We start from the raw sequence: 26,277 nt of genomic DNA on the forward strand, positions 1-26,277 counted from the left end.
ATGCATGCAAAAGTGTTGATGCCCGCATGGTGAGAAGGGCCAGAGCAGGGCCTGCGGGCAGGGAATACCACTGACTTTCCTCTGGTCAGATACTCCCCTCCCTTTTCTGGAGTGGGTCTGAACAGAGCTGACCTCTTACTAGAGCTCCTTGGATGACTCATTTTTCCTTTAGAAATGTTTTTACTGATCCTACAGCAACTGAATAAACCCAGACCATGAAAGTTTCCTGGAGGCAGGTGTGCAATTCACATTCCCTTCTAATTCAATAACTCATTCATACAAGTACCTTTACAACAATGTGCATGCATTGCGTGTGACAAGAAACTTTAACTGTAACTTCTGCAGTGTTGGCAGCATCATTAGTTTCCGGGAACAGAGCAAACAAAAGCACATTGTAAATGGTGATTTAGTAGGGAATGCCCCAAGATAGGAGTCACTGGAATTTGCCATGTGCTACATCACAGCAAAGATATATTTGCATTCTTCCTACTCATCTTTGCGTGCTATTCTCAGGTTTGCTAATACCAAATAGCATATGATTGCGAGAAATGTATTAACAGCTGCTGTGTATACACACGATCATTTAATTTCCTGATCTCTCTGAAAACACCTCCTGCTACATAGCTGACACAGGACAAAAGAGAAGAGAGAAAATATCAGTGGTGACAGTGACCTAGTAAAAGGGTTGCTGCAACCTGTCTGTTTATGGGGAATTACTACAGCATGCTGATTTATAAAGAGATTAAGATTATCTCTTTATAAGAGATTTATCTGCTGTGGTTGTGCGTACATAAATACCTCACTGCAATAGGTGGCGGAAAAGCTATAGTCAGATAATACCAGATCCAAGACCAAAGCATCTGGGATGAGTAACAGAAAATCTCTCAGAAAGCAAAGACTGTCTAGCCAAATGACACTAAATCTTGGCTGGGTAATATTTCATCTGACAAAGCCAGTGCCTAATCCCTATATGGCAAGATATAGCAAAGCTCCAGTGACCAGTGACCAGCTGAGGAGTGGGCCTATATCCAACAGAAACCCATCTTTCACTTCTGCTTCCGAAATAAACCAGGCAGAAAGTCAGGAAACCTAGCAAAGTGTCAGAAGTGAGCTAATGGCTGTTACAGGTTGCGGTAGGTTGCCATAAATCAGCTTTCGGATTAGCCTCTGAGAGCCCATCTGGAGCTGTAATGACGTGTTTGCAGTGCAAGCAACATGGCTGTGGTGGGTCATATCAGATCTATAAAGTTGCAGACATGAAGCAGGGTGAAAATCCAGACCCATACCTTTTTACAGCATTATTAGTCCATGTATTATTTCATTTTTAAAATAAATGCTGTTAGAAGATTAAAAGTCACACGAAGGTGATGTCAAGCTCACCTCCAAATAAAAATCACAAGAGATCAATTTGCACCATTGCCAACCACAAAGTGACGGAAGGGCCATCCCAGGTGATGCAGGTGCAGGGAGCCAGAGCAGATTTTGGCAGCAGCTGTGCTGTTCTGTGCTGCCCTGACGAAGCAGCTACAGCTCCGACACGCAAGTCCCTCCTGCAAAGCTTTCCCTGTAAGCAGGACACTTTGCCTGGTTGATTGGTACCCTTAGAGTCACTGGGGGATGAAACTGTTTAAACTAGAGTGTTGCAAACACTGGGACTGCAGACCAGATCAGTGGCAGCCAGTTGTTTGTGATCGTCTCTTCTGGCATGACTACATGGGAAAAGGCCCCTTTTAACTCTGGGCTCTGGCAGAGCAGCTCTAAACAAAACTTGCCACAGTGACTTAAGACATTCCCTTTATCTTGCAGCGCATGCAGACAGATGGGGCTCCAGCTGCACCCTGGCTACCCAGCTCAGGGCACAGGGAATTAGCCTGTCCACCACACAGGCACCGAGGCCAGCCAAAGGCACCTGCACCACTCTGCTACCACGTCACCTCACCCATCGTCTGGGCCAGCATGACGATTCAGGGGGTGACAACGGGGAAGACGGCACTGCAAAGCAATTCAATGACAAAATCACCCTGGCCAAGCCAAGAGCCATGGAACACACTTCTTGCCATTTAAGTTTTGCTAACACAGTGTTGTGGTACCCACAGCTTCTGAAAAGTCCCACTCAGGAGACGTTACCCACAACGGAGATCAGCGATGGCCATAAAAGCAGCAGCCGTGTTCATTACAGAAGAGAAGCATCCAGAGAAAATGCCTCTGAGCACCTTCTGTGCAGCAGTCCTGAGGGTAGCTCACACCTCAGAAGAGACACAAAGACGGATCCTGGGCTCTCACAGCTTCTAGGCTTTGCTCCCATGCTTGTGTCTTTTATCTTTAACACTCCTCACCTCCCGTGTAGCCACATCCAACAGCCCCGGGGACAGGCTCCTCTTAGGCTATGAATCTTGCTGGCAAGAGCAGTCCTACTCCAGCCTTGACCTGAGCACTGGGGTACAAGTCAGACAGGGTGGATTCAGACACAGTCCTCTCGTCACTGCCGATTTGCCTGTCTGCTTGTGTTAACTGGTACAAATGTCAAGCTTAGGTGACCCGCACCACAGAGGGAATTAATGCTCACCTTTCCCTCGGAAGACCCTTTCTGCAGCCTATGCTTTGGACTTCTGGGTCCCCACAGTAAATCCAGCTTTTGCCTCCTTTCATGCTTGTTTCCAGTTACAAGGGTATGAGCAGAAGATGGGAGTGTCCCAAGACAGGCTTGTAGAACCAGGGATCCCTTGGATACGTGCTGGCAGCTCCCTGTGCCGCTGCCCTGGCTGAGCTCCTGGGGTGGGCTGAGGCAGGGCTCGGCTGGCAGACTCTGCTGCAGACCTTCGTCTTCATCAGAGCCCCTGAGCTAGCAGAGGGTCCGGGTAGAGGCCTCGGGCCTGATCACAGCACTGTACCTTATAGACAGCTGCTCAGTCCAGATTTGAAGGCCATCAGGTTTCTTTACCAGAACTGGGAGCTGAAAGGGTCTATGTTTTCTCCAGGAAGCAGGGCTGTAATAGTTTAAAAGATGCTTTAAAAGAAAGCAGTTATTCTTATCTTCTAGCTCAGCGAAGGCAAATGATTTACGGTTGCCTTTGTCTCCTGTATTAATGAGACATGTAATTCCCTATCCCCTTAATTCTTTCCACTTTCCATGTCCAGCGCTCCTCAATTCTGGAATATGGCAACTCTCCCTTGGGCTCCTCCAAATCTGCTGTCCGGAAGACTGAACTGTGGCACTTCCTTTTCCTCTTGCTTACACCGATATAAAACAAATCAACACCTGCCAAGAAACCTTGTGATAAAAGGAGACCCTTACAAAAAGAGTCCCCAAGACTGAATGCAGAATTTTATTAAAGTAAGAAAAAACAAATTATTAACGCTATTCTGCCTTTCTCCATGCTCCAGCCAGGGACATACCCAAATTACTCCCATCTGCCATCCTGCTGCAAATTTAAAAGCAGCAGTAATCCATAGATCCTTGCAACTATGATTAATTCTATCTGGGAAGGAAGAATACCTCAGAATTCAATGAAGAAGTTACCACATCCAAAAGAGATGTTGCCTAATAGTGGCCTGCTTTTATTTTATTAGAACTATAACACTGAAATTAGTTGCTAATGTTTTGAGGTCTGCCTTTGATCTTAATAATATATGTGGTGAGAATTGGACAAATCGGTAATTGTCTCCAGCTGGAGACAAAGCCATTTCGGGATCCTCTGTAGTTGCTTAAGTAAATCCCAGGATTAGGAACATGCAGATTTTACTGGGGAAGGGAACAGAGTTGGGGCTTGCAGTGTTGAACAGAAAAAACAAAAACTGAAAAAGCTTGATTTTCATTAATTTCAAGAAAACAAAAAACTTAGTTTTGGCCTGCTCTACCTGCAGTGAAGCCAATGGCTGAGTTCACAGCTGCAGGTGACAAACCTATCCAAAAGGTCTGCCAGAGCTAATGCAGAGAAGAAGAGACACAACGGAGAACTGGTTTTGGAGGTTTCCTGTGGTATGTGAGAGCAAGCGTGTGGATGGAGAGCTCCTTCTGAACAGTGTTTGTTAATCACTTCCATACACCATTCTGAGTGGAGTTATCCCAGCCTCATCTGATGAGAACATCCCTGGGATCTGCAAAATATTTAGATATTTAATTTGGGTGCAAATGAGTAACGCTTCATAGAGGAATGTTTTTAACCATAGGCTATAGACTACTTGTTTCCTTCTGCAGTCCAAGCTAAAATTCTGCGTAAAGGACACCTGTGCTGCTTGCTGAGCAAGGGGAGCCCTACCCTCAAAATGCCTTGCTCCAGAGGTGAAGACTTCTCTAGTCAGCTTGTGTAAGAGATCCCAGTTAACTTGCCCCTGTTGTGAGTGGTGCCCAAATCCTTCAAGAGTCCTGCCAAAAAAATATGGGAATTCAGATCAGGGTTTAAACAAGCCAAAACTGCACCACTTAACAAAAAAATTGCTCCCTATAAGCACTCATTAGGATCGTGGTTATTATGTTGCAACGAAATCTTTGATTTCCTTAATGCTGGGAGCTAATAAGGACACACAAACAGTAATGGGCTGATACCACATCAACTCCCTCCTGCAACTATCACGCAATGGCTCCAGAATGTGCCTAGCTAAAATAGACGTGATTCCTTTGGTTTATCTATGTTAAATACAGAAGTACTTTTGGAATATCAGAGGTTGTGTCCTGTCAGGCTCTATTTTCCAGCAGAATTGTAGAAATGCCACCTTCAAGACTGGTAGCAATCAGACTGGCATTCTTCCAAACAGATTTTATTTCCACAAACAGCCCTTATGCTTTAACTTTTTGTGTTATGCCTGCATTTAATGAATGCAAATAACATAACAAAAGATAAACAAATGAAAGAAACACCTTCTCTAATCACTTCAGAAGTTGTCAGCAACAGTTAAAAAAACCCTGGAAATATTTACATTTGTCGCTCTGGTTTCAAAAGCATTAGGGAATGATCTTGCCCCATGGGAAAAAAGAGAGGGATTGTGGAGGTGGAAGGCATTTATGGACTGCACAGAGCTGTTTGCAATTATTATCTGTAGGACATACCTTAATGGAAATGGAACTACACTGAAGTGGTTTACTTGTGGTTCAAAGACTGGGTGTTACTCATACTTTATATGTAGTAGACACTATGAGGTTGACTTGGGCAGGAGCCATCAAACACATCTGACTGCTCAGCCTCATAACATACATGATACAGCCATGGAAGGCATCTTCAGGTTACTTCACAATAGCTACTCAGAGCCTGGAAGCTGTTTTCCCTCTAAGGAGGGATTTCCAGGCTTGGGTATTAGCGGTTAGACACAGCTCCAGTTTCTTGGACTGAGGGCTGACGAGCTGGACTGGAAATCAGCAGTTCAGCTATCTTCCTGGCCATACCACTTGTCTGTTAACAACAGAGGACCTCAGAGTCAGTCATTGGGGGGGGAAAAAAAAAGCAAAAAAAAAAAAATGACTGAAGATTTATGTGAGCTACAGCTTTTAAAAAGGACAGAGAGGAATATATACTAATTCACCATTTGTTTATACCTTTTCTTGCATGGTGTGACTTTCAAATGCCAGTTCTTGCTATGTTCTCTGAGTTCCTTCGGAGCTCAATTGATCTCTGTAACTGCAAGTACAAAACTTTGGAATTTTTTTCATGTTTTTGTCCCAGCATAATCTGTTAGCTCTTAAAGTCTATTGCTGTCCATTTTCAATGCTCTCTGCAAGGACTGGTTTTGTTGGGAGAGAAGGAGTAGGACGGAGACTCAGTCAGTGGTAACTTCCACATGGTACTGCCTTGAAGAATGTGCATTCTGAAACGCACGAGCATCAGCATCTGCTGTAGCTGCCCTCCCTACCATCAGCATCACCCTACATCTGGCAATGGAGTCCTGCAGGTCAGATTACGGTCCAAAACCACAATCACCAAAAGGAGAAACTAAAAGCAGTAGGTAGGAATGATACTGCTGTCTGTCCACATTGCCATTCTGTCCTTTTTTCCATGGAAAAGTCATGGGCCAGATGTGCTGTGAAACTGCTCCTTAGATGCTTCATCTGTATCTTCACCCCCTCTGCTGCAATGTTATAACAACAGCTCACACCCACAGGCTCAGCGGCTGCAATTCCTTTCTCCCAGGGCTTGAAACAACCTCATTCTGCCACCGGCACTCCTCCGTAGGCAGGCTGCCAGTGACACAGCAGACTGACACTATGTTGGTTCCAGCACCTACAGACCTGGCTTATGGCTTAGCCTGGCCTTTGAGTCACATCCTGGCGTGTCTTCTCTGCTGCAACTTCAGAGGTGTAACTCACCCTCAGCCTCCACAGTGATTGCAGCAGTGGGAAGACCACATGCTGGCTGCAGGCTCTGCCTTTTTCAGCCTGCCTTTCCCTTTACACACAGGACACCTTTCTGCCGTGTCCTGACGACAGCCCAGAGGTGGGAAGTAGAGAAGTAGACATGTTTATTCACCACTTCCACAGAATTGCAGGAAATGGGATCAAAGCAACGTTTGGAGATCCCCAGAGTCTAGCTTCCTTTCTGAAGCCAGATAAGCTCTACCCACCCCACATCAGAGAGACATTTAGCTGATCTGCTCCTGTGATGGAAACCTCACAGCTTTCAGTATGCTCGCAGCAACATACAAATACAGGCAGACCAAAGTTACCTGCCCCTTTGCATATATGTAAGGAAGGGTACAAGGCACAGGACAAGTACAGAGTGATCTTTTTCCCCAGTGTGTGCTTCCAGCTTCAGGCAATCTCCGATTTAAGGATTTCTTGAGCTAGAGGCAGCATCCAGGTTCTGAGGTACAGTAAATCTCAGTAGATTTATCACCTGCAAGCACATCTCACTCCTTTTAGGACTAGTACCTACATTTGGCCTCCATAATAGCTGAAGATAATTAGCTTCACAAGGTACCTATACAACATATACATAAATACTCCATATGTCTGTCTTAAAGCTGCTACCTGATAATTTCATTAGATGGCACCTGGATCTTACATTATGAAGAATAATGAATAGTAGTTTTGTAATCTTCCTCTCCACACCATTCCAACTATTTTATAGGCTTCTATAATATGGCTGCTCAGCTGTCTTTGTTTCCAGGCCAAAAAGTCCCACACTTTTTAATCTTCATTCACAAGGAAACTCTTCATGTCTCTTATAAAAAATGCTAGAATGCCGTTTCACTTCAGTGCAGTTATACCACACCCTTTCTTAAAGTGAGGTGATAAGAACTAAGCATAACAGCCGTAGTATGGTACTCTGGGGGTTTATGTATAGCACAGATATTTCCCGCCCCCCCTTCCTCTCATTTCCAGTAACATTTGACGATTGCTGAACACTGAATCAATGTTTTCAGAGAACATTCTCCAGTGACAAAGTCTTTCCTACATACCAGTAACAAGCCGAGAGCTCACCGTTCTGTCGCTGCAGCTGACTGGATTTTCCTGCCTCCCTCTATTACTTCGTGCAGCTGATGTGCCACTGCCACATCACACCATGCCACAGTGACAGCCATCGCTTTGTGTTCTACCCAGGTTTACTGAACTCTCCTACAGCTCTTTGCAGTCTTCCTTATTTATTTTCCTGGGTGATGATTTACCTTTCCAAAACGCACATAAATACATGGATGGGCACAGGGTTCCTCAGAGGTCCCTGGGAAACCCCACTGCTACCTTCCTCCTGTCAGGGGAACTGCCCATTCACTGCCACCCTTTCTTTCCTATCTATAACAACATACTAATCCACAGGAGGACCTCTCCTGTTAACGCATGACAATGGACAGAAACCAAGCCTAGTTTCCAAGCAAACCGTAAAATATATCATTAACAGAGTAGCAGAAGCCCAAGTGTTCTGAATTGTTTGCATGTTTATGGAAAACCCAAACAAGGGGCAGCTTCCATACAAGGAGTGACTCAATGGTTCAGGGCTTCGGTCTCGAAAAGAGATGACTTAAAGAGGATCACAAAAGAAGTCTACAACATCAAGAGTGTTGTCGCAAAGAGGACAAGAAGGCAACATCTGTCTCACTGTTTCCTCAAAGCCAAGAATGGGAATGAAGCTCAAGTGAAGCCACAGAGCCAGGTGTAGCACTAGCAATAGGAAGTGTCTCACCACACAGTAGCAGTAGATGTCATGGATGCTAAAATCTGGCGGCTTCAAGGGCAGGCACAAGGAGTACACAGAAACTAAGGTACCATACCAAGGTAGGGAGGTAAGAAGCCAAGGTACTAAGGACACAGAAATCAGATGCAGCTAAGGCTGTCCTCAACCTAAATATTGCTGATAGCAGGGTGACTATTAGGGAGAAGCTGCTACTGTAGAACTGTGTGTCACATCTCCTAGTACACATGGGTTACACTGTAACTATGCACTGCTCAAAGTTTGCAAAAGAAGTACTACTCACCTAAAGCTGCAAATATTCATAGGGTTTCTGTCCCTCCCCAAGTACTCTGACTGCAATCCCACTGCCCTTGCCTAATCCTATAACCACGTAAGAAACCTGTGCAGTTACCTACAGATACGGAACCTGTTCTCCAGGGGAAACTTCAAAGTCTTCTACATACAACACCCAACCAAAAATGGCATTTAAGACTTGAACTGTTCCTGATTGTGGCTGCAGACACCTTTGTGAGCAGGATCCATAAAGTTTCAAGGGCACAAACCACACAAAAGTAGACTCTTCTGGTCTCCCTTAGGTCATCGGAAGTAAAACAGAAGAAGAAAAAAAGGAAATAAAGTGAAATCCTTTATTTAAAAATATTTTTTTAAAGATTTCCACCACCACCACCCCCAATTGCATCTGAAAAAGGGTGTCTTTGGTTTAAATCCTTAGCAACAGCAACTGGGGACAGAGAGGCTTTGAGAAATACTGTCTCTAAGTTACCGATTTCAGAGCAGGGAACGCACCTTTTATCCCTGCCCTCTGTGCAAGGCAGAACTCATCTGCATTTAACCACCTTCCTGGTGTATGATCTGCCATACTGTCAGGAAACCAAACCAAAGCAAAGACGTAAAAGGTCTTGTCCATCAGGGCAGACCAAAACTTTAGCTCCTTCTCGTGCCAGTTAAGACAGTGCTCTGACAGAACCACTCAGTGGATTCAGAAACCTTCATCTTACTCTTCTGAGACACGGTCATCTCCTCACCCCTTCTAATTTTGAGATCCATTACAGCACATATATTAGGAATGGGTGCAAAATGAGGGAGCAGCAGAAATTTTACAGAGCTTCCAGTGTTTTACCACATCCTCCTTCCACTTTGGGAAATTATTGGGCAACTAGGAACTGGGTTTATGCAAAGCGGATCCGACTCCCAGAGGAGGGCACCCTGCTAGAGTTGTGCGTGACTGAGCTTTGGCTTCTGCTGCAGAGCAGGAACCACAGACTACCCTGTGTGGCCACTGTTAGGGGTCAGGGCAGCAGCTGGTAAGAGCTAATTAACTCATTACACCTGAACAGCCACCTTCCCTTACCCCAATACAATATACTCCTTCCCCTCAACTCCACCCACCAGAACAACCCAAACCTGCAGGCGACCGGTAAGCCACACAGGCAGTACCTTGCAATCATCACAGTAAACATACAGCCAATATCACCCCAACACAGGCAAAACTCCTTTGATGTCAATGAGAGTGTGGCTTGTGTCAAGGCAGCAGGATTGACCCTGTTGTTCTGGAGGCTATGTAGGTGGAAAAGACAAGACCGGCAAGTGGAATAAAAGCCCAAAGAAAATGAATTGAGGAATTATTCAGTAACAGTTCAAAGCCCTGCATGTGGGATGAAAGCCAGCTTAATGCTTAATAAACCCAAGAAATGATTCAGTAATAGTTCATCCTGTGTGATGGGTTCTCTGTAATCAACGTAAGCCGTGTCTGTGAGAGCCAATACAAGTTAAGTACCGGTTGTTCAGATTACCTCTCTGCCTTTGGACTGCTTTAGTTATGTACCAAAGAAAGAACTTTTAATTGAGAGAAAAGTAAGGCTTTCTCAACAATCACATGCTCGTCAACCCAAGACCTCTTGTTAAGGGATTTGGAGCATGGTCACCATAACTAGCTCTCACAGTATCACTGCTTCTCCAGTTAAAACACAAGAGATCCCATTGATATAACAGAATTTCTCTCTTGCAATGCCTGAAATCAACATGCAAAATGATGTTCAAAGAAAACTGTTCCAGTAGCTTTCCAATTTCTTGCTTTGAGGCATCAGATGCTCTGAGACACCAACACTGAAATCCCTCAGAACTGTTATTGTCCCTTGTGTATTTATGTCCTTCTGCCTTAGGGCTTAGTCCTCCTTTCTTGGAACCCTGTAGCCAGCTTTGCTTTACTTTCAGAGACTTAATATTCATGGAAGAAAACAGACTCTATGGACAGTTTTGGCTCTACTGCTTTTCAAATTGGCAGTGAGGAACGTTGCGCAGGCCCCACAGGGAGCTTGTGGTACCTTTCTGAAACACCAAAGACATTTCTGGATACATTGGCCTCAAAATGCACTGACACACTGAAGGCTTTCAATAAGGAGCAGGAAGATTGCTCAGAGAATGCAAGGTAGAAAGGAAAGCTAGAAGCATGGCTGTTGCCAAGCTCTCAGGACAGCCTTGCACTGAAGATTTCCGAGCTGTGGTCAAAGCGGTGATAGGCCTATATTCTTAGATTCAAGCACCTTTGAATTCTGAGCAAGCCTGGAGGCCAGTCCAAATTCTTGCCTCAGCCAAAAGGCAGAAATTTTAACCTGTGGGAGTCACACAGCCTAATACAGTACAAGTTTGCTGGCTGTACGGGTACCTTATGCACTGACAGATTCTCAAGCCCATCTGGTTCTTCAGGCTGGTTTGTACCTCGATGTATTTAGCTTAGATGCCCTAAAATGCTTTACTCTGTGCAGTGAGACAAATGAAGTGATGCATGAAGCCAGAAGTAGGGCTGTCTCGAAGTCAGAACCTCCAAAGCTTCTGGTGATTAAGATATTATTTCCACTTAGCTCCTATCAGTTAGTTGTCACCAAATCCCAGCTACACTAGGAAAAGAACCATTAGCACCAATAATAATTTTCATTCCCAATTAGTGCAGAAATTGTTTTGTTGGTTTAACAGCTAAAGACAGCGTGAAGCAATAAAGAGGTTGTCTATCTGTGGTGGGTTGACCCCAGCTGGATGCCAGGTGCCCACCAAAGCCGCTCTGTCACTGTCCTCCCCGGCTGGGCAGGGGAGGCCCAGCTGGCCCTAGCACGGGTCCCCGCGGGGCCACGGGCCCTGCCCGGAGCTGCTCCAGCGCGGGCTGCCCGCGGGTCACAGCCTCCTTCGGGCATCCCCCTTCTCCTCCATGGGCTGCAGGTGGCAAACTGCTCCACCGTGGACCTCCACGGGCTGGGGACACAGCCTGCCTCGCCAGGGGCTGCACCACGGGCTGGAGGGCACCTAGAGCACCTCCTCCCCCTCCTTGTTCACAGAACTGCGTGTGTGCAAAGTTTTTCTTTTCACGTACTCTCAGTTCTCTCTCTGGCTGTAATCTGCTGCACAGGTTTCTTCCCCTTCTGAAATCTGCTGTCGCAGGGGCGCTGCCACCGTCACTGACGGGCTGGGCCTTGGCCAGCGGCGGGTCCCTCTCGGAGCCGGCTGGCGCTGGCTCCGTTGGACATGGGGGCAGCTCCTGCCAGCTTCTCACAGAAGCCACCCCCATGGCCCCTGGCTACCAAAACCTTGCCACGCAAACCCAATACGCTATCAAACTTCCCCTAACTGTTTTGTCTTCTGATTAGTATTCACTAAACCAATTTTCCATCGCTGAAAGGAGCCTGGGAAACCTGTTGCTGACAGCTGCTGTGGGTCGCTTTCTTGATGTTGTCAGTGTCAGAACATGCCCCCCGAAGGGAGGGAAGACAGAAGGGGTTCAGACAGCTCAGCTCTTCAGCAGTCACAAGCTGCGGGCACTTCAGCCTGCTGCTCCACACAGGCACTCACCGATCCAGGCCTTGCGGTTAGACAGTGCCCAATAACTCCAGATGCTGGGGGGTGCAGAACAAAAAAAAAAAAAAAAAAAAAAAAAAAAAAAAAAAAAAAAAAAAAAATGATGGGAAGAGTTTACTTTGCCGTTTCTACCTGATCAGCTCTAGTAACCTTGTCATGCTGGCTGGAGGAATCCAGTTTTTAAAAGGCACTGAAGTGCAAGAAACTAGAGCAGGTCAGGACAGGACTGTACCCTCTAGGAGAAAATTGCAGTAAGATTAAAAGCTAGAAAGTCTTCACTGAAACCCCCAAACCAGAACAGATTAGTTCCAGCTCTTGAAAATTTGACATTTACATTGATCAGCTCTTTTCTCTGTTGGAAAGTGTTTCAAGAGAAACATTTGGCCAGATCTCAAATGATTTTCCACCTCTCCTCTCTCCCATCCTTTCCAGCTGCATTATTGACTGCCTTACTAGACAGTTACCCTTTTTCCAAATTATCTCTATGAGAAATTCCTCTAATTTCATGGGGAGTGGTGGCCTCCTTGAAGGAAGGAGCTCTGCTTCCCCAGATCTTCAGAGGCAAGGGGAAACAGTACATCTAGAAAAAGAAAGGTCAATCACCCTTCTGTGATTAAGGGGAAGCATTTAAGAGATAAAGACAGACATCCACCCTTGGCCATTACTCTCTAGAATTGCTTCAGTAGACATCACGTACACATCACATAACCAGGCAAAGTAAAAAGAGATCCTCTGGCAAAACAGCGGAGAGAAGGAGCTGCCTGCCTCGGCTGTTTGGTTATTTCATCCTCCAGTCCTTGAGGCACAGCGCAGCATACACCCACTCAGGTGTAAAATCTCCCTTGCATTGGTCACATTGAATTTCCACCATATACTAGCAGCCCTGTCCTCACATCTGTCCAAAATGCCACCAGTGAAGGCAGCTTTCATTCCCGCCACTCCGGGGAGGTCAAGCAATACCTGAAATAGCTCCATGCCTCATCTTTGCTCTGGAGAAGATTCCACTTTCCTGCAGTTTTGAATGGACCACTCATTATTTGAGAGACTGACCACAGAAATAAAGGATCATGGCCTTCAAAGTCTCCTACAATAACTTTCACTTATCAGCACATCTAACGTCTTTCCTTAACTGGCTAAACCACAGTTAATTTAGAAAGACTAGTCCCCAGCTACCTGCACATTTTGGGTATTGCACACGATGTTCTTGCTCATGTCTACACTGAATAGTGTCAGGCCGCATCCTGAGTACCGCAGCACAATCATCTATGCTCTGCTTCTAGTAATATTTAAATTGCAGCACTGTAGCTACCATGGCACTGTGCAAAAGTGTTTTGTTGTAACCTGTCTAAAATATCTCAGGTAGAGGATATTTATTTGCTGTGGAGATCTGTTTAAAATATTGCCTCATACTTACAGTGCAAGTGTCATAGTCCCATTAGGCAATCTCCCGTTTACATCTGGGAAAGAAGAAAAACACTGTAGCTATGACGGGAGTGTTGCAAACTTCCCTTTTGATTCAGTTTACAAGAATATTCAGCAAAATCCTAAGAGACAAGATAATTACTTCTCAACATTCTCATTTGCATAAGATGATTAAATCCTTACAGGTAAGCATGGGGTCTCTTACGACTTTTATGTACGCACTCCACAGAAGATCTGTTGGTAAATAAAATGGACATAATATTCATTAGTGAGATGATACATAATCTGAATGCATTTGAATGTTGAAACTTTTGTGTAATTGCACATTATGTAACATAATCATGCATGTATGTAATTGTACACAGCAATTGTACTAATGCAGTAGTAAGATCTTTAAAAAAAATTACAGAACACAACTCCACCCAAAACACCCAGACCCTTACTGAAGCAGAGCTAGCACAGCGGCACAGGCATACAGAACAGTAAGAGGGGAATTTTTGGGGGTTAAAGCAACATTTGCCCCTGCATATCGCCAAGAGCACACGCCAGCTCTCCAAACCCCCACCGTGCACTTTGATGTCACGGCTCTTCACATCTCCAAGTTCATATAGATCTACTCTGCTCAACAGCTGCCTATAAACAACCCGTTACTATTATCATTTTAGTGGTCATTTTCAAAGCCCTGCTACATCTGTACAAATCTGTACTATAGATCCAGATATTAATCGAAAAACTGGAGCATAGAGATAGGCACCCCACAAGAAATAGCCAGATGTTAAAAGAAGAGATAATGAGTAGGAGAGACAGAGCAGCTTTGGCAGAAACTGCTGTAGGGAAGGGAAGGGTGGTTCCAGGAATTGGGAGTATAACTTCTGATTAGGGCTGGGCCGGTATTTCCCACTTCAACTGCCTAGTTTTCTCTTTAATGAGGAAATGGGATTTTCACTTTTGCCCCACTCTGAAGAATTAAATGGGAACAAGGACCTGCCTTCATAGGTAAGCTGACCCTAATGTCACTCATAAAGCATGACCACACTGGGAACAACAGTGTTTTAAACTCATACCTGATTTTGCTGTAACATTATTGTACTTCAACTCTAATTGAATGTAACCATCAAAGGAAATGCAGCACTTCTCTCTGCAATTATTTCTTTCAAATGGTAAGAGAAAAATTACTCCCTTCTGAACATGCTCAGGGTTGATCTTCACTCCTTGCAAATGCACCACAGTCTAAACCACTAAGCAAACAAAGAACAGAAGATGAGATCCTGAAAGAGTCAGCAACAGATACATTTCTGAATTTACACTGTTACAGATGATACACAGTCATTGCAGTTTTCATTCACTTGCACAGAAATCAGCTTACTTCACCTCAACTGATGTGTGATCGTGTAAACTAGTCTGTACCACAGGATGCTCACAAGCATTTCATACAGAAAAGCCACTTACAGTACAAACACAGGGTAACGTGTGATGTATTATCAATAAAAATTTGCCACTAAGCCCCATGTGGGTGAAGGATCTGGGCAAAATTGGAAAACAAGAGGAAGGAACGCAGTTAACGCAAGCAGAGTCATCAGAGAGAGGAATGGGGCAGAGAATGCCTAAATTATAGGTGGGGGAACGGGTGTAGAAATCAGCGATACCCAGTTTTACAGACAGTATGACACAAACCCCAGTGCTAGGTTTATGGTTATCCATCTACAGAGTCTTTAAAATGTGGGAATTCTTTTTCGTCCGGCTGTGTAAACTACAAGCTCTGCTAAATCTGATTGTTTTCTGCAGGCTATACTATAAATTGTTCGTTTTGCTGATAGAATAGGACTACTTCTTCATGTTCATCACAAAGAGTCAGTTGTTGAGTATTATGGGCTTTGAAACACAGTGATAACAATCAAGAGCTAAAGTTTATTAATAGATTTATGTGCTTTCATTCAGCTTAAAAACTCCATACTTCCCAAGATCAGACAAAATATATTAGCTATGGAAACAAGCCAAAAAAGTATTTAATCTTTATGAAAGAGATAAAAAGATAAAGCTCGTGAGTGATTCACTTGAAGGATGGGATAAAGGGGGAAAATTACTCCAGTCAATTAACGCTGCATGCCTCTTCCTTACGCCCTACAAGATTCATAGAGTAATCGGGCTGGAGAGGTTTTCTAAAGTTCATTAATCCATTCCTCCTCCTCAAAGCCGGCTCCACTATACCTGGGGGGCTCCTGCGGATGGTTAATCTGACATTGCAAGCCTTTCAGGGGATGTTGCACAACCTCCCCAGGTATTACTAGTTTTCCCATCCGGAAACATGGAGAACGCAGAGATAAAAGGCTGCTGCAAAGCAAGATGGAGTAATTTGGAAACCGTTGCACCCTCCCTCACAACTCTTCCTGAAGCTGGTTATTTCAAATCATGCCCACTTTTTAAGCTCCATACATAAATGGACCCCATGACCATAAAAATGTGTATAAACATCTCACACACGCCTGCTATTTATGGAGGGGAATATTTTAAATCATACTTCACCCTTTTGTTCAGATATTAAAAACCAGCACTGTGGTACGGTAAATTCGTTCATTGTTTTGTATAATCTGATGGATGCTCTCCATTTCAGACAATTATACAAGCCACAGGAACACAGCATGCTTCTTGGCTTGGTAATAGCATTTTGGAAAGAACATTACATAAATAGTTTTGGTTCAATGTTTGTTCAGTGACTAATAGCCTATCCAAAGTAAGCCATATAGTGGTGGAGCAAGAAAGTACTGAAGCATAGGTGATACATCAGGTCCAGGTCTTTTCTTTATCTTGCTAGTACTTCACTCCCATTTAACCACTATCTGTATATTTATTTATAGGCAGTTTATAAACTGATTCTCACCACTAAATTCACATACATATGAAACAATCAGGGTTTCCACAAGGCTACAGCATCTCACCACTCACCTTAGAGTATGAACTTTAAATGTCGAAAAGGATCCCATCAGCTGCTCAGCTTTTAGGAATGGTAATACTGGATCGATACTGATGCCTGCAGTATGGAAAATGAAGTACTGTTGACTGAAAAAAGGTTGATATAATCAGGCTGATACCCAAGAAATGCCTGCTTTGGTTGCATTATGAAGTTAATTGGTTGCAAGGACGTTGCATGCATGTCAGCTTCTACCAAAACTTCAAATCTTCCCCCAGACAGCTGTTCAAGGACATTAACCTGCTTTATCAGTCTCAAGAATCTAAACATGTTTCACACCCGGTCCCTCCATGGGACTTTAAGGCTCTGCTACCTCTCCCCCACCTTGCCAAGGTTTGGCTGGCTGTGCTGAAAGCCAGCTCTGGTAACAGTACAGCCAGACAGCCGGGGACCAGGCTGCTACGAGAAGAGCTGTGTGCCAAAGAGCTCTGAACAGCCTTGCCAGAGACCTGCCCCTGCTTTGCTAGGGAGCTGCATCAGCCCTGGTCCCTGCCTAAGCTACGCTGCAGGTGTGCCCACGCCCGCCAAAGCACCTCACGGACCCTGACCTGCTCACTTGACCTTGGGCCTGCCTTGTAGTTATGAACTTGCCTGTATTGTGTGCTGGCTGAATCTCACTGCTGTCACCCTACTGCTCTTGTCGTTTGCTAACTGCAGGACTGCACCTCCTGTCAGAGAGGTCACTGCCCCCACCTGCCTTGTCGCTAAGCTCCCAGCCCGCTGAGCTGCCCACTCCTGCTGCTCCCCGATCCCTCAAAAGCCAGGCTTGCAAGGAGCCTTCATCCCTATTTCACCAAAAAGCTCTTGGGTTCACATGCACGCCAGGCAGACTGGCACAGGCCACCCACTATAGCTCACCTGTGTTCAGAGTTCCAGCGCTGGACACCCTGAAGAGCCATGCTTCGCTGTTAGCAAAATGCAAACATCAAACACTTCTCCTGACCGAAGCAAGCAACATGCGAAGAACACCACCTTCTTTCAAGCACTTAATGGTCAGATCAAGGCCAGGAAATACACTTTGCTGGCTACTGCTGGTTCATGGGAAAAAGTAGTATGAAATTAAAAATTAGTTCCACTTCTTGATTTTAAAATTATATACTATCTTTCTGGTTTAGAGACATGCTGAGCATCCATCTCCCTGTATTAGAATGACATGTGCTTCCTTCAGGAATATAGCCAACAGGAGGAAAACACCTTTGGCACCACAGGCCTGTTCCTAGTTAATTCTCTCTGGTCTTTCAAAATCTGCATCAGCCACTGGTTATCTAGTAAAGCACGAATTCAGTTATAGTAAGATGGAGACTGCATAGAGCTTTGCCTCTTCTTCACCTTACACAAATCACGACCTCATGCAAGCCCTCAGCAATCCAGAGCATAAATGAAGAAACTGTAGAATGAAGAACTGGCCCCAGGCAGGTGTTCCCTATCAAAGACAAGCAAATGAATTTACAATCCAGCACAGCCTCCCTCTCCTCAAAGGGGCACATCACAACCAGTCAAGTTACATATGCTGTTCATGAATATTCAGATTCTTGAGCCAACTCTTTAATGTTCTCCTTCACAAATGCTATCTGTGACCTCCAGTTTTCTAGGATTCTTCTCTGCAATGGCTGGTATCTATTACTTGCACTTCTATCTCTAATTTGCCTTACTCTAGGCAGCGGGTGCTGGGGGGTGGGGGTGCTTATATACATCGCACATAAAAATACAGTGCACTGACAGGCAAAGCCTGCAGTGCTTTGGAAACCTCAAGCAGTAGGAACTATCTTCTAAAGACCATAAACTACTAGGTGTACATCAAACCTGTCTTCCAGTTTCCACATTTGCTTCCTATAATATTCAGATTACAGTCACAGTCCTATCTTTCCAGGCATTTCACTGGTTACGCCTAGTATGTTTAAACACTAAAGTGTATCCCAGCTATCTTTTATGCAAAATAAATTGTGTGCTAAGGACAGTTTGCATGTGCCTTCTCTCTAACAGTACAAACTATATTCCTTTAATCATATTACAGGCTCCAACCTAAATACGTGATCAGTATTATCATAATGAGGTACTCTTAAGTGCATAAAAAGCAAAAAAACTGACCTAAACCAGTGTCAGTCAAGAATCTCAAAACAGAATACACTTTTTTTAAGCTGAAAGTTAACATTTCAAACTCAGTTCACTACTACCCTGCAGATCAACCACATTAGTTTTTTTACTGCTCTTGACAGCCAAACAAAATCACTGCTAAAATAAGGATGCCTCAAAACCATAAATGCACCTCTAGCTCTTGATCAAACATAATGGGGTTTAGACCTGCCATGAGAAGGAACAAACTCATCCAAATTCCTGTTCTTACAGTGCCAATTCTGTCCACTTAATCCCCAATTCTCCCTGTATCAGCCAGAACGTGTTAAGTTTCCACCATCAACTTTTCCATGTTCAGTATAGCCCTGTGTATGAAGCAAACACACCTGAACTGCATGCAGAAAATTTCTAAGAGATAACACAATGCTCCAGGGGAAAGATGCTGCACTAGTACAAACTTTAACTTGTCACTGCACTTGGATTTCAAAGGTTTGAATGCTACCAGAAGACAAGACTCCAAAGAAGGACATACCCTGGGGCAACCACAACTGCATTACATTTGGCTAAATGCATTACATGTGGCTGAAGTAGTAATAATGGTACTTCTTGATATACAGCATGGGCAAGACTGACACTGGAATACGGGATAGCTCTGTGTTAAACAGAAAGCATGAGAAACTTATGGACAATGCAGAAATTTGACAGCTAGAGGTAAAAAATAAAAAGGTATTGAGAGACTCATCTTTTAGCTGACTGCAAATGACAGCAACATGATGATTACAATGTATGTTTTGAAGATGAAGATACCAGGTGCAAAAGGCATTTTTAAAGGAAACAAAATAATTGAAAACAGAAGCAAAGAATTAAAGCAGGTAAAATTAAATTGGGGAGAAGAAAATCAGCTTAATCATGTGACTGATTATTCTGCCATCTAAACAAAACAAAAATAAGCATCAGGCAATGAGAAACCAAGGTTTTTACTGAAATAACTACAAAAATTCTATGGTAAATACTGTCCAGGAGACATGATCAGATTATTAATATGTCTGGTTTATAAAGCAAAATGCTGTCCTGATTTTGGCTGGGATAGAATTGATTTTCTTCCTAGCAGCTGGTACAATGCTGTGTTTTGGATTTAGTGTGAGAATACTGTTGATAACACGCCGATGTTTTAGCTGTTGCCAAGTTGTTGCTTGCTCTAAGTCAAGGACTTCTCAGTTCCCCGTGCTCTGCCAGTGAGCGGGTGCGCAAGAAGCCGGGAGGGAGCAGAGCCAGGACAGCTGACCCGAACCGGCCAAAGGGATATTCCATACCATAGAGCATCACGCTCCGTATATAACTGGGGGGAGTTGGTCGGGAGGGGCCGATGGCTGCTCGGGGACTGGCTGGGCATCGGTCAGCAAGCATTGTGCATCACTTGATTTTTCTCCTTTCTTTCCCTCTCTTCTTCATTAACATTATCATTGTTGTTATTATTACCATCATTGTCATCTTTTACTTTATTTCAATTATTAAACTGTTCTTACATCAACCCATGAGTTTTACCTTTTTCCAACCATGCTCCCTGCCCCTCTGTGGGTGGGAAAGTGGGGGAGTGAGTGAGCGGCTGCACAGTACTTAGCTGCCAACTGGGGTTAAACCATGACAAACATCTAAGAACCTCCAAGTCTCTTAAGATTTACAGTGATGAAGGAATTCACTCATTCTTCTTGGATCCAAAATTCAAAGTTTCTTGGAGTTAGCAAAAAGACAATTTATGAAGACATTTAAAAGCAATAAACAAAGTTTCTATAGGATCAAAAGTAAAAATTAATTTAAGTAGTGAACTACTTATGTAAATGATGGGTTTGCAAGATTAAAATAATTTTAAAAAAATCAAGACAACATGCTGTATCCTGGTTAGCAACAAGCATTCTTTTGAGAATCAAACAAAATGACACAGAAAAGAATCCATAATTTCCTTAACGTAGGTTCTAGTTTCTTATATTAAAACTAAACCAACTTTTTGAAGAATAGCAGGCTACTGGCATGGCCTTAAAGTGCTTCTTACATGAACATATACCCTTGGTCTATGTCGAGCCTGGCTTACCAAAACATATTAAATGTGGTCCTAAGGATTCTAAGTAAAGGCAATATTCACAAAATTTAACTTAGTAAGACTAACCTTCTGAGATTCCCCCTTGTACATCGGTGTGGCAAGAGAGGTTTCCTTCCAGAGTGATTTAGAGGAACTTAAATCAGGCATTTTCAATTGCCCTCATGACAACTATTTATACCTCCTCCTGGGTACTAAGGCAACCCAAGAATATAAATCCAAAGTCAGTTTTTGAAAAAACACAATTGTGTGTCATCCTTCAAGAACCATAAAAGAAAAATCTGTTGTGCCCTTGTAAAGATAAGTTTTTGGACAAAATAACTTACCCTTGATCTTTTATCTAAGCAGTCACAAACAAAGATTTCAGAAAGCAAAAACCCACAGCTCTTAAGTTAAATAAAAGACAGGCAGCCTTGCTGTATACATAAATTCTTAAATTCTTCTGTAGAAAACACCCAGAGTTACACAATAACCAGTTGCTGGTGATTCTTGCACAAATACAGTTCACACTGGAGTTCAGAAACACAGCACACTTGTAGTGTCCTTTGGTCAATACTTACACTTTCATAAACTTTTCAATAATTAACACAGGGTTTAGCAAATTCTGGGTTTTGTGTTCATCAATGAATCAAAATACAAATATACCGGTACCATGTCCCAATTTGAAAAAGTTTTTTTCCATTTGAAAAAGGAAAAGAGATAAACAAGTTTCTTTAAAAAAAACCATAAAATAAATCAACGAAACAGTCGTCCTCTTCCACGTTTGCTCTTGAGATGATTAGCAGAACGCCTAAGAGTTTTCCTCTCTTGACGATGTTGTTTCTCAGCTTCCTGCTGTTTCTTTTGCTGCTCTGACTGGAATAATAAAACAAAAATAGTCAGGTTCTTGTAAACTTACGCATCACCTCATTGTTCAAGTACCTATATATCAAGTCAGAATTCCATTAGGAAATTTTACTGTAAATGGTCCCAGGCTATCTTGTCTTATACCATATGTCTTATAACGTACTTGTTAATTCTGGGTATCCCTAGGCACTATCATTCCAAGCAATTCAGAGCAAACATTTAAGACAAAGCTATCGAAAACCAGTTCATAAAATCATGTATTTCAGATCAAAACCGATGTCTAACAATAGACTGTAAAATTACACTCTAGAATTTACGATTTAATGCCCTTAAGAAGGCAGAGCACAATTTGAAGCTATTTAGTTTCCACTTTGGTAAACGAGTACTACCACATTTAATATTTGCACACAAATGGATTTAATGAAGACAAAACAGTTAAGTTTGCTGAAACATACAGGTTTTTTAAAAAGTGTTCTTAAAAGTTCCTGAACATGTTTGATATGCTGTATGCAGTTCTAGAAAAACTTTCCACATGAAAATAATTTAAAATCTCTGCTCACGTGGCACATGTTCTATTAATGTTTTTTCTCTTCATCAAAAAGACGCTGAAAGGGTTTAACTTACATACCACAAGATGAAATGGCTCTTACAGCCATAAACTACTGTTTTCTTTGGAAGACTAAGGCTTGTCTTAGAACTAAGCATAAACGGGAACTAGCAGACTTGAACTAGCCAAGCTCAGGCAACTGTCTATGCTATAAAATACTCCAGCAATTAAAGTAATTTCAACAGCAGCACAGATAACTGCATTAACAGTGTGACAGAATTACTTGATATGCAGCTGCATCCCCACTGCATCTAATTCTGTAATCAGTAGCATTCATATATTAGCCTGTCTCTCCCTGAACCTCCCATTAAAGTACAATTTAAACTTGAGCTAGAGATTTGTATGCATAGACAGCATTTTGGCTGAGGTGAGATATGAAACAATTTACCAAATGTAACAATAAGCTCATACTAGTATTGTAGTAATAAAAGCTAGTGGTCTTTAGACTTCGCTGAAACGTACTGACTCCCGATTCCACTGCAAGTAGGGTAAAAAGAAACCCACTATTTGAAAACTGAGTAGTTTCTCTGTCTCCAGACCTCATCTGAAATGGTCTTAAGAAATCTTAATTTAATTTTGACTGCTACTGCTAGTATGCTGTAACTAAATGATCTTGATTTGCATTTGAAGCTTCGTTGGGTTTTTATTTGGGTTTTTTTTGTTGTTGTTTTTTTAAATGTCCTTCCATACCTCCCTAGTAATGTAAAGCATTTCAGTATTCTAGAAACCCTGCTATTTTGTTACATCTATTTGCTATGATAAAGCATGCTGAAACTGAGAAACAGGACACACTGCGGGAACCATACTAAAATCTCCTGAAAACGGAACTGTGAAATATCAATGCCAAACAATTTCATCACTGGACCTGTCAGTGGCTGCTGGGCATCTGGGAGGCTGCTAACATACCCCAAATGCAGCAGCCAAGCACAGTCTCAATTCCACCGAGTTACAAGGTCAAGTGATAACAATCCTATGGGAGCACAATTCTCTCCCCGCCACTGAGTCTTTCTACCTACTCCTAAATACACCTGTGCTTTAAGGAAAGCGCGTCACAAAGCGGAAGTTGACGATCACAGTAACACTAAAACAAAATCCCTTTTTTGGCTTGCCAACCTCATCTCTTCATCCTCTGAAAAGGAGCGTCAAGACACAGCATACTGCATAGAATGACTTCTCCCTAGCTCTCCCTGCTCCTTTCCCTGGGACTTCAGAATATATGTGCAGGATCTGTTTATTTGAGAGAAGACTTCCAAGTCTCATTTTGCTATTTTGTTGATAGGACAAAAGATCTCCAACTGCAGACGCCTTATTTTTCTTTTAATTACACCTTAAAAAGTATTGTTCATGCAAATGAGCACAACATATGTATTTCAATAAAGCAACATCAGTTAACAGAAAAAAAAAATCCATATATGTTAGCAGCAATGTAATTAAAAAAAACGCAAAGCTATAGCATATCTACTGAAATCAAGTAAAAATGGCTTTCTGAACAATTGCTATGTCTTCTTCTGCCTTACTCCCAAATCTTCACAATACTTTTAGTAAAAGGCGATACTTCATTGTTCACCACCGACTAGAAAAAACTTTGTGGCTTTGCATCTTCTAAGTTAAAGCTACTATAAAAAAGACTGTGCTTTTGAAGCCCTACAAAACCCACTTAATTACAGATGCAAGACACTAACATACCAGCTATAGCAGCTGGTAAAATCTCCAGAATGTTTATCCTAAACAGCACTGCAAAGGAATCTGTGACTTACTCCTCAGTCAACACATTTTAAATTCAATCAGTGGAATCAAAAACAGATGAAAAAGGACATCTGCAAACAGACAGTAGTTAGGTAAAACAAGTAAGGTAAAAACAGTCCCATAAATCTGGTTATTCAAAGAATTTTTTCAGGCATACCCGCATACCCAATGTGATCAAATAACTACTTAGCCATTCTTAGCAGTTTTACCAGTGAGAATAGTATTTGACTGCTGATAAGGAGAAATGTATTATACGAAAGAGGCTTACCTGAAGAAAACCAGTTTCAACTGAAGTACTTTTTGACAGCTCAAGTATCAATATGGGTCTTCAGCATTTATAAAGTGTCCTTTCCTCAGTTGTAAAGCAATTTTCTAGCAAAAAATCCCTAAGTGTTCTATAATAGTAGCAGATGCACATATGCATTTAACTCTGCCCACAATATAATCACCTGTATGCGATCTACAAATTCCTTAGGATAGGAAATCAAAACCCTTTGGGAAAGGCAGCAGTCAACTACACACTTCCAATGGAATTTGGCAAGTAGAAAAGGTCCAGAGCTCATTCTTGTGATGTGTTACACGAGTTCAACGACAAAAGGCGGCTAGGAGCTCTGTTTTTATCATGCTGAGGTCTAGCAACATTATCAACCAAGAGAAAGCCTGTCACCTATGGCATCCTGACTACATTTGGACCTGCAGACCAAGCAAGATCTGATCAGTCCTGGCACAGAAGTCAGGTAAGGTCACGAGCTTCTGATGGTATGTCTGCAAATAAACTATTAAAAAATGGAAGCCAGTATTTTCCACTGGAACATAAGATTTTATGAGTGCTGCCTAAGTTATAAGGGTATAAACACACAGAGTACTACCGGAGGCTTTTATTCTCTTGGCAAGAAGCAGAAGAGTTGGCAGCTTATAAAGAAACGAAGAAGGACATTAGATCGACGGTTTTAAAGTTCCTGTTCTTTCATGCAAAAACTAAAGTTACTTGTATATTATCTTAAAAAATTATATATATAGCTCACCTTCTTTAATTTGAAAGTTGCCTGTTTGCTGCCTACTGTGGTATCAGACACATTGAGTGTGCCAAGTTTTTCTTCAAGCTTTAAACGATCTCCAAGAGTTTTCCTGCAGAGAATAATTAACATTAGTCCCTATTCTTGACATCTTTTTACTGTAATAAAGGCTGATAATGCAGTCAAGGCTAATCTCAGTTTCTCTGAAACTCTGACATGCCATAACTCTAAAAAATAAACATTCAGTAAACAGAAAAGTTCAAATCATTCACTCCAGATACTGCTTTCAGTAGAAACACTTTTAAAATTTAAGTTCATCATTCTTCCGCTAAAAAAGCAACAGGACTCTAGCTGAAAAAGAAACCACACCCTTCTATTGATGTAGTTTTCTATGAAATGTCAGAGAAAGTCATGAGTATTCAGCTGCAGCAACATACATGGACAAATAAAAAATACACAGTTTTCTTGAAATCTTATCACTTCTGAGTTGGAAACGCTTTTAAGGGAAGGAAATAATCTTGCCTATACATCAGAATGAATTCATCCTCAAATGAATCACTTCACTGATGGAGACAAACTACTTAGTCCAAATACAAATGACTCTTCAGACACTGTTCCCACAACAGCCTAATGCAAATAGTGTTCCAAATAAAAGACCAATGCAAACAAACGAATGTGGTAACTAAGTCAGACCCTGACCCCAGAGAGGAGCTCCACCTGAGCATATGCCTTCAAGCACACTGCGCTCATCAGTTTCTGTAAGCAAGCTGGTATAGAGCCTCTCCCTCAGGCACTGTAAGTCTAACAGTTCTATGGAGCAGGTAGCCGTTGTGGCCAAAACTGATGCTGCTTTCAGCTCTCCTCCACTGGAAGTTAATGCCCCTATACAAAGGCAACTCATGTGGACGTGCCCTAGTTGCTCCAGGTCGTGATCTGATATTTAACATCACCATTTCTGAATTCATTTAAGTTGGGTTGTAAACTGGAACAGTTGGGGACTGGAAATATACCTTGTTCCCGCATAGCCGCCAGCACAGGAGTGAGGCCGGCAGGTAGGGATGGCACCAGCTTCAGCCAGCCTCCCTAAAGGCACCTGTGAGTCCTAACATGGCTTGTCCTTTTTCTGTAACGTGGGTTCTACAAGTAGGTAGTGCCACCTGAGAATATGACATGGCTTGTACAATCAAACAAGCTCACTCTGCGATGCACTTAGGAAACATTCCCCTAACTGTAAACTAAATTAGTTTCTGCAATTTGAGATGCTACTGTTAGTGCCTCACTAGATCTCTCTGAAGAGGGAGGGCTAAGAGACATTTTCTGTACAAGTTTTAAAGTGGAAAATAAGTCATCATAAAAATACAGACTATTAGCAGCCACCAGTCAATGCCATTTACTATGGATGAAGGGCTCATGGATCGTGACCTATGCATGAAGTCTCTGAAGTCCGCTGAATTTTGGTTAATAAGCCATTTTATGTAACAAAGACTCTTCAGATTAACAATAAAAAAATTACTGTCAAGAATTACTTTATTTCTCATGAC

The 26,277-nt window shown here is 42.7% G+C and overlaps 1 protein-coding gene across 1 annotated transcript in view; it reads right to left on the reverse strand.

Annotated features, from left to right (window-relative positions):
• Positions 1-20,940: 20,940 nt before the first annotated feature.
• Positions 20,941-26,277, reverse strand: part of NOL10 (nucleolar protein 10) — a 53,385-nt gene continuing 48,048 nt past the window's right edge. Inside the window, exons 20-21 of the mRNA XM_055713931.1 lie at positions 24,746-24,848; positions 20,941-21,376 (exon numbers count right to left, since the gene is read on the reverse strand). Of these exons, the coding sequence (XP_055569906.1) occupies positions 21,257-21,376; positions 24,746-24,848 (223 nt within the window). The 3' untranslated portion in view covers positions 20,941-21,256. The remainder of the gene's footprint in view (positions 21,377-24,745; positions 24,849-26,277) is intronic.

The sequence above is a fragment of the Falco cherrug genome, chromosome 6 (assembly GCF_023634085.1).
Source record: "Falco cherrug isolate bFalChe1 chromosome 6, bFalChe1.pri, whole genome shotgun sequence".
Taxonomy (NCBI): domain Eukaryota; kingdom Metazoa; phylum Chordata; class Aves; order Falconiformes; family Falconidae; genus Falco; species Falco cherrug.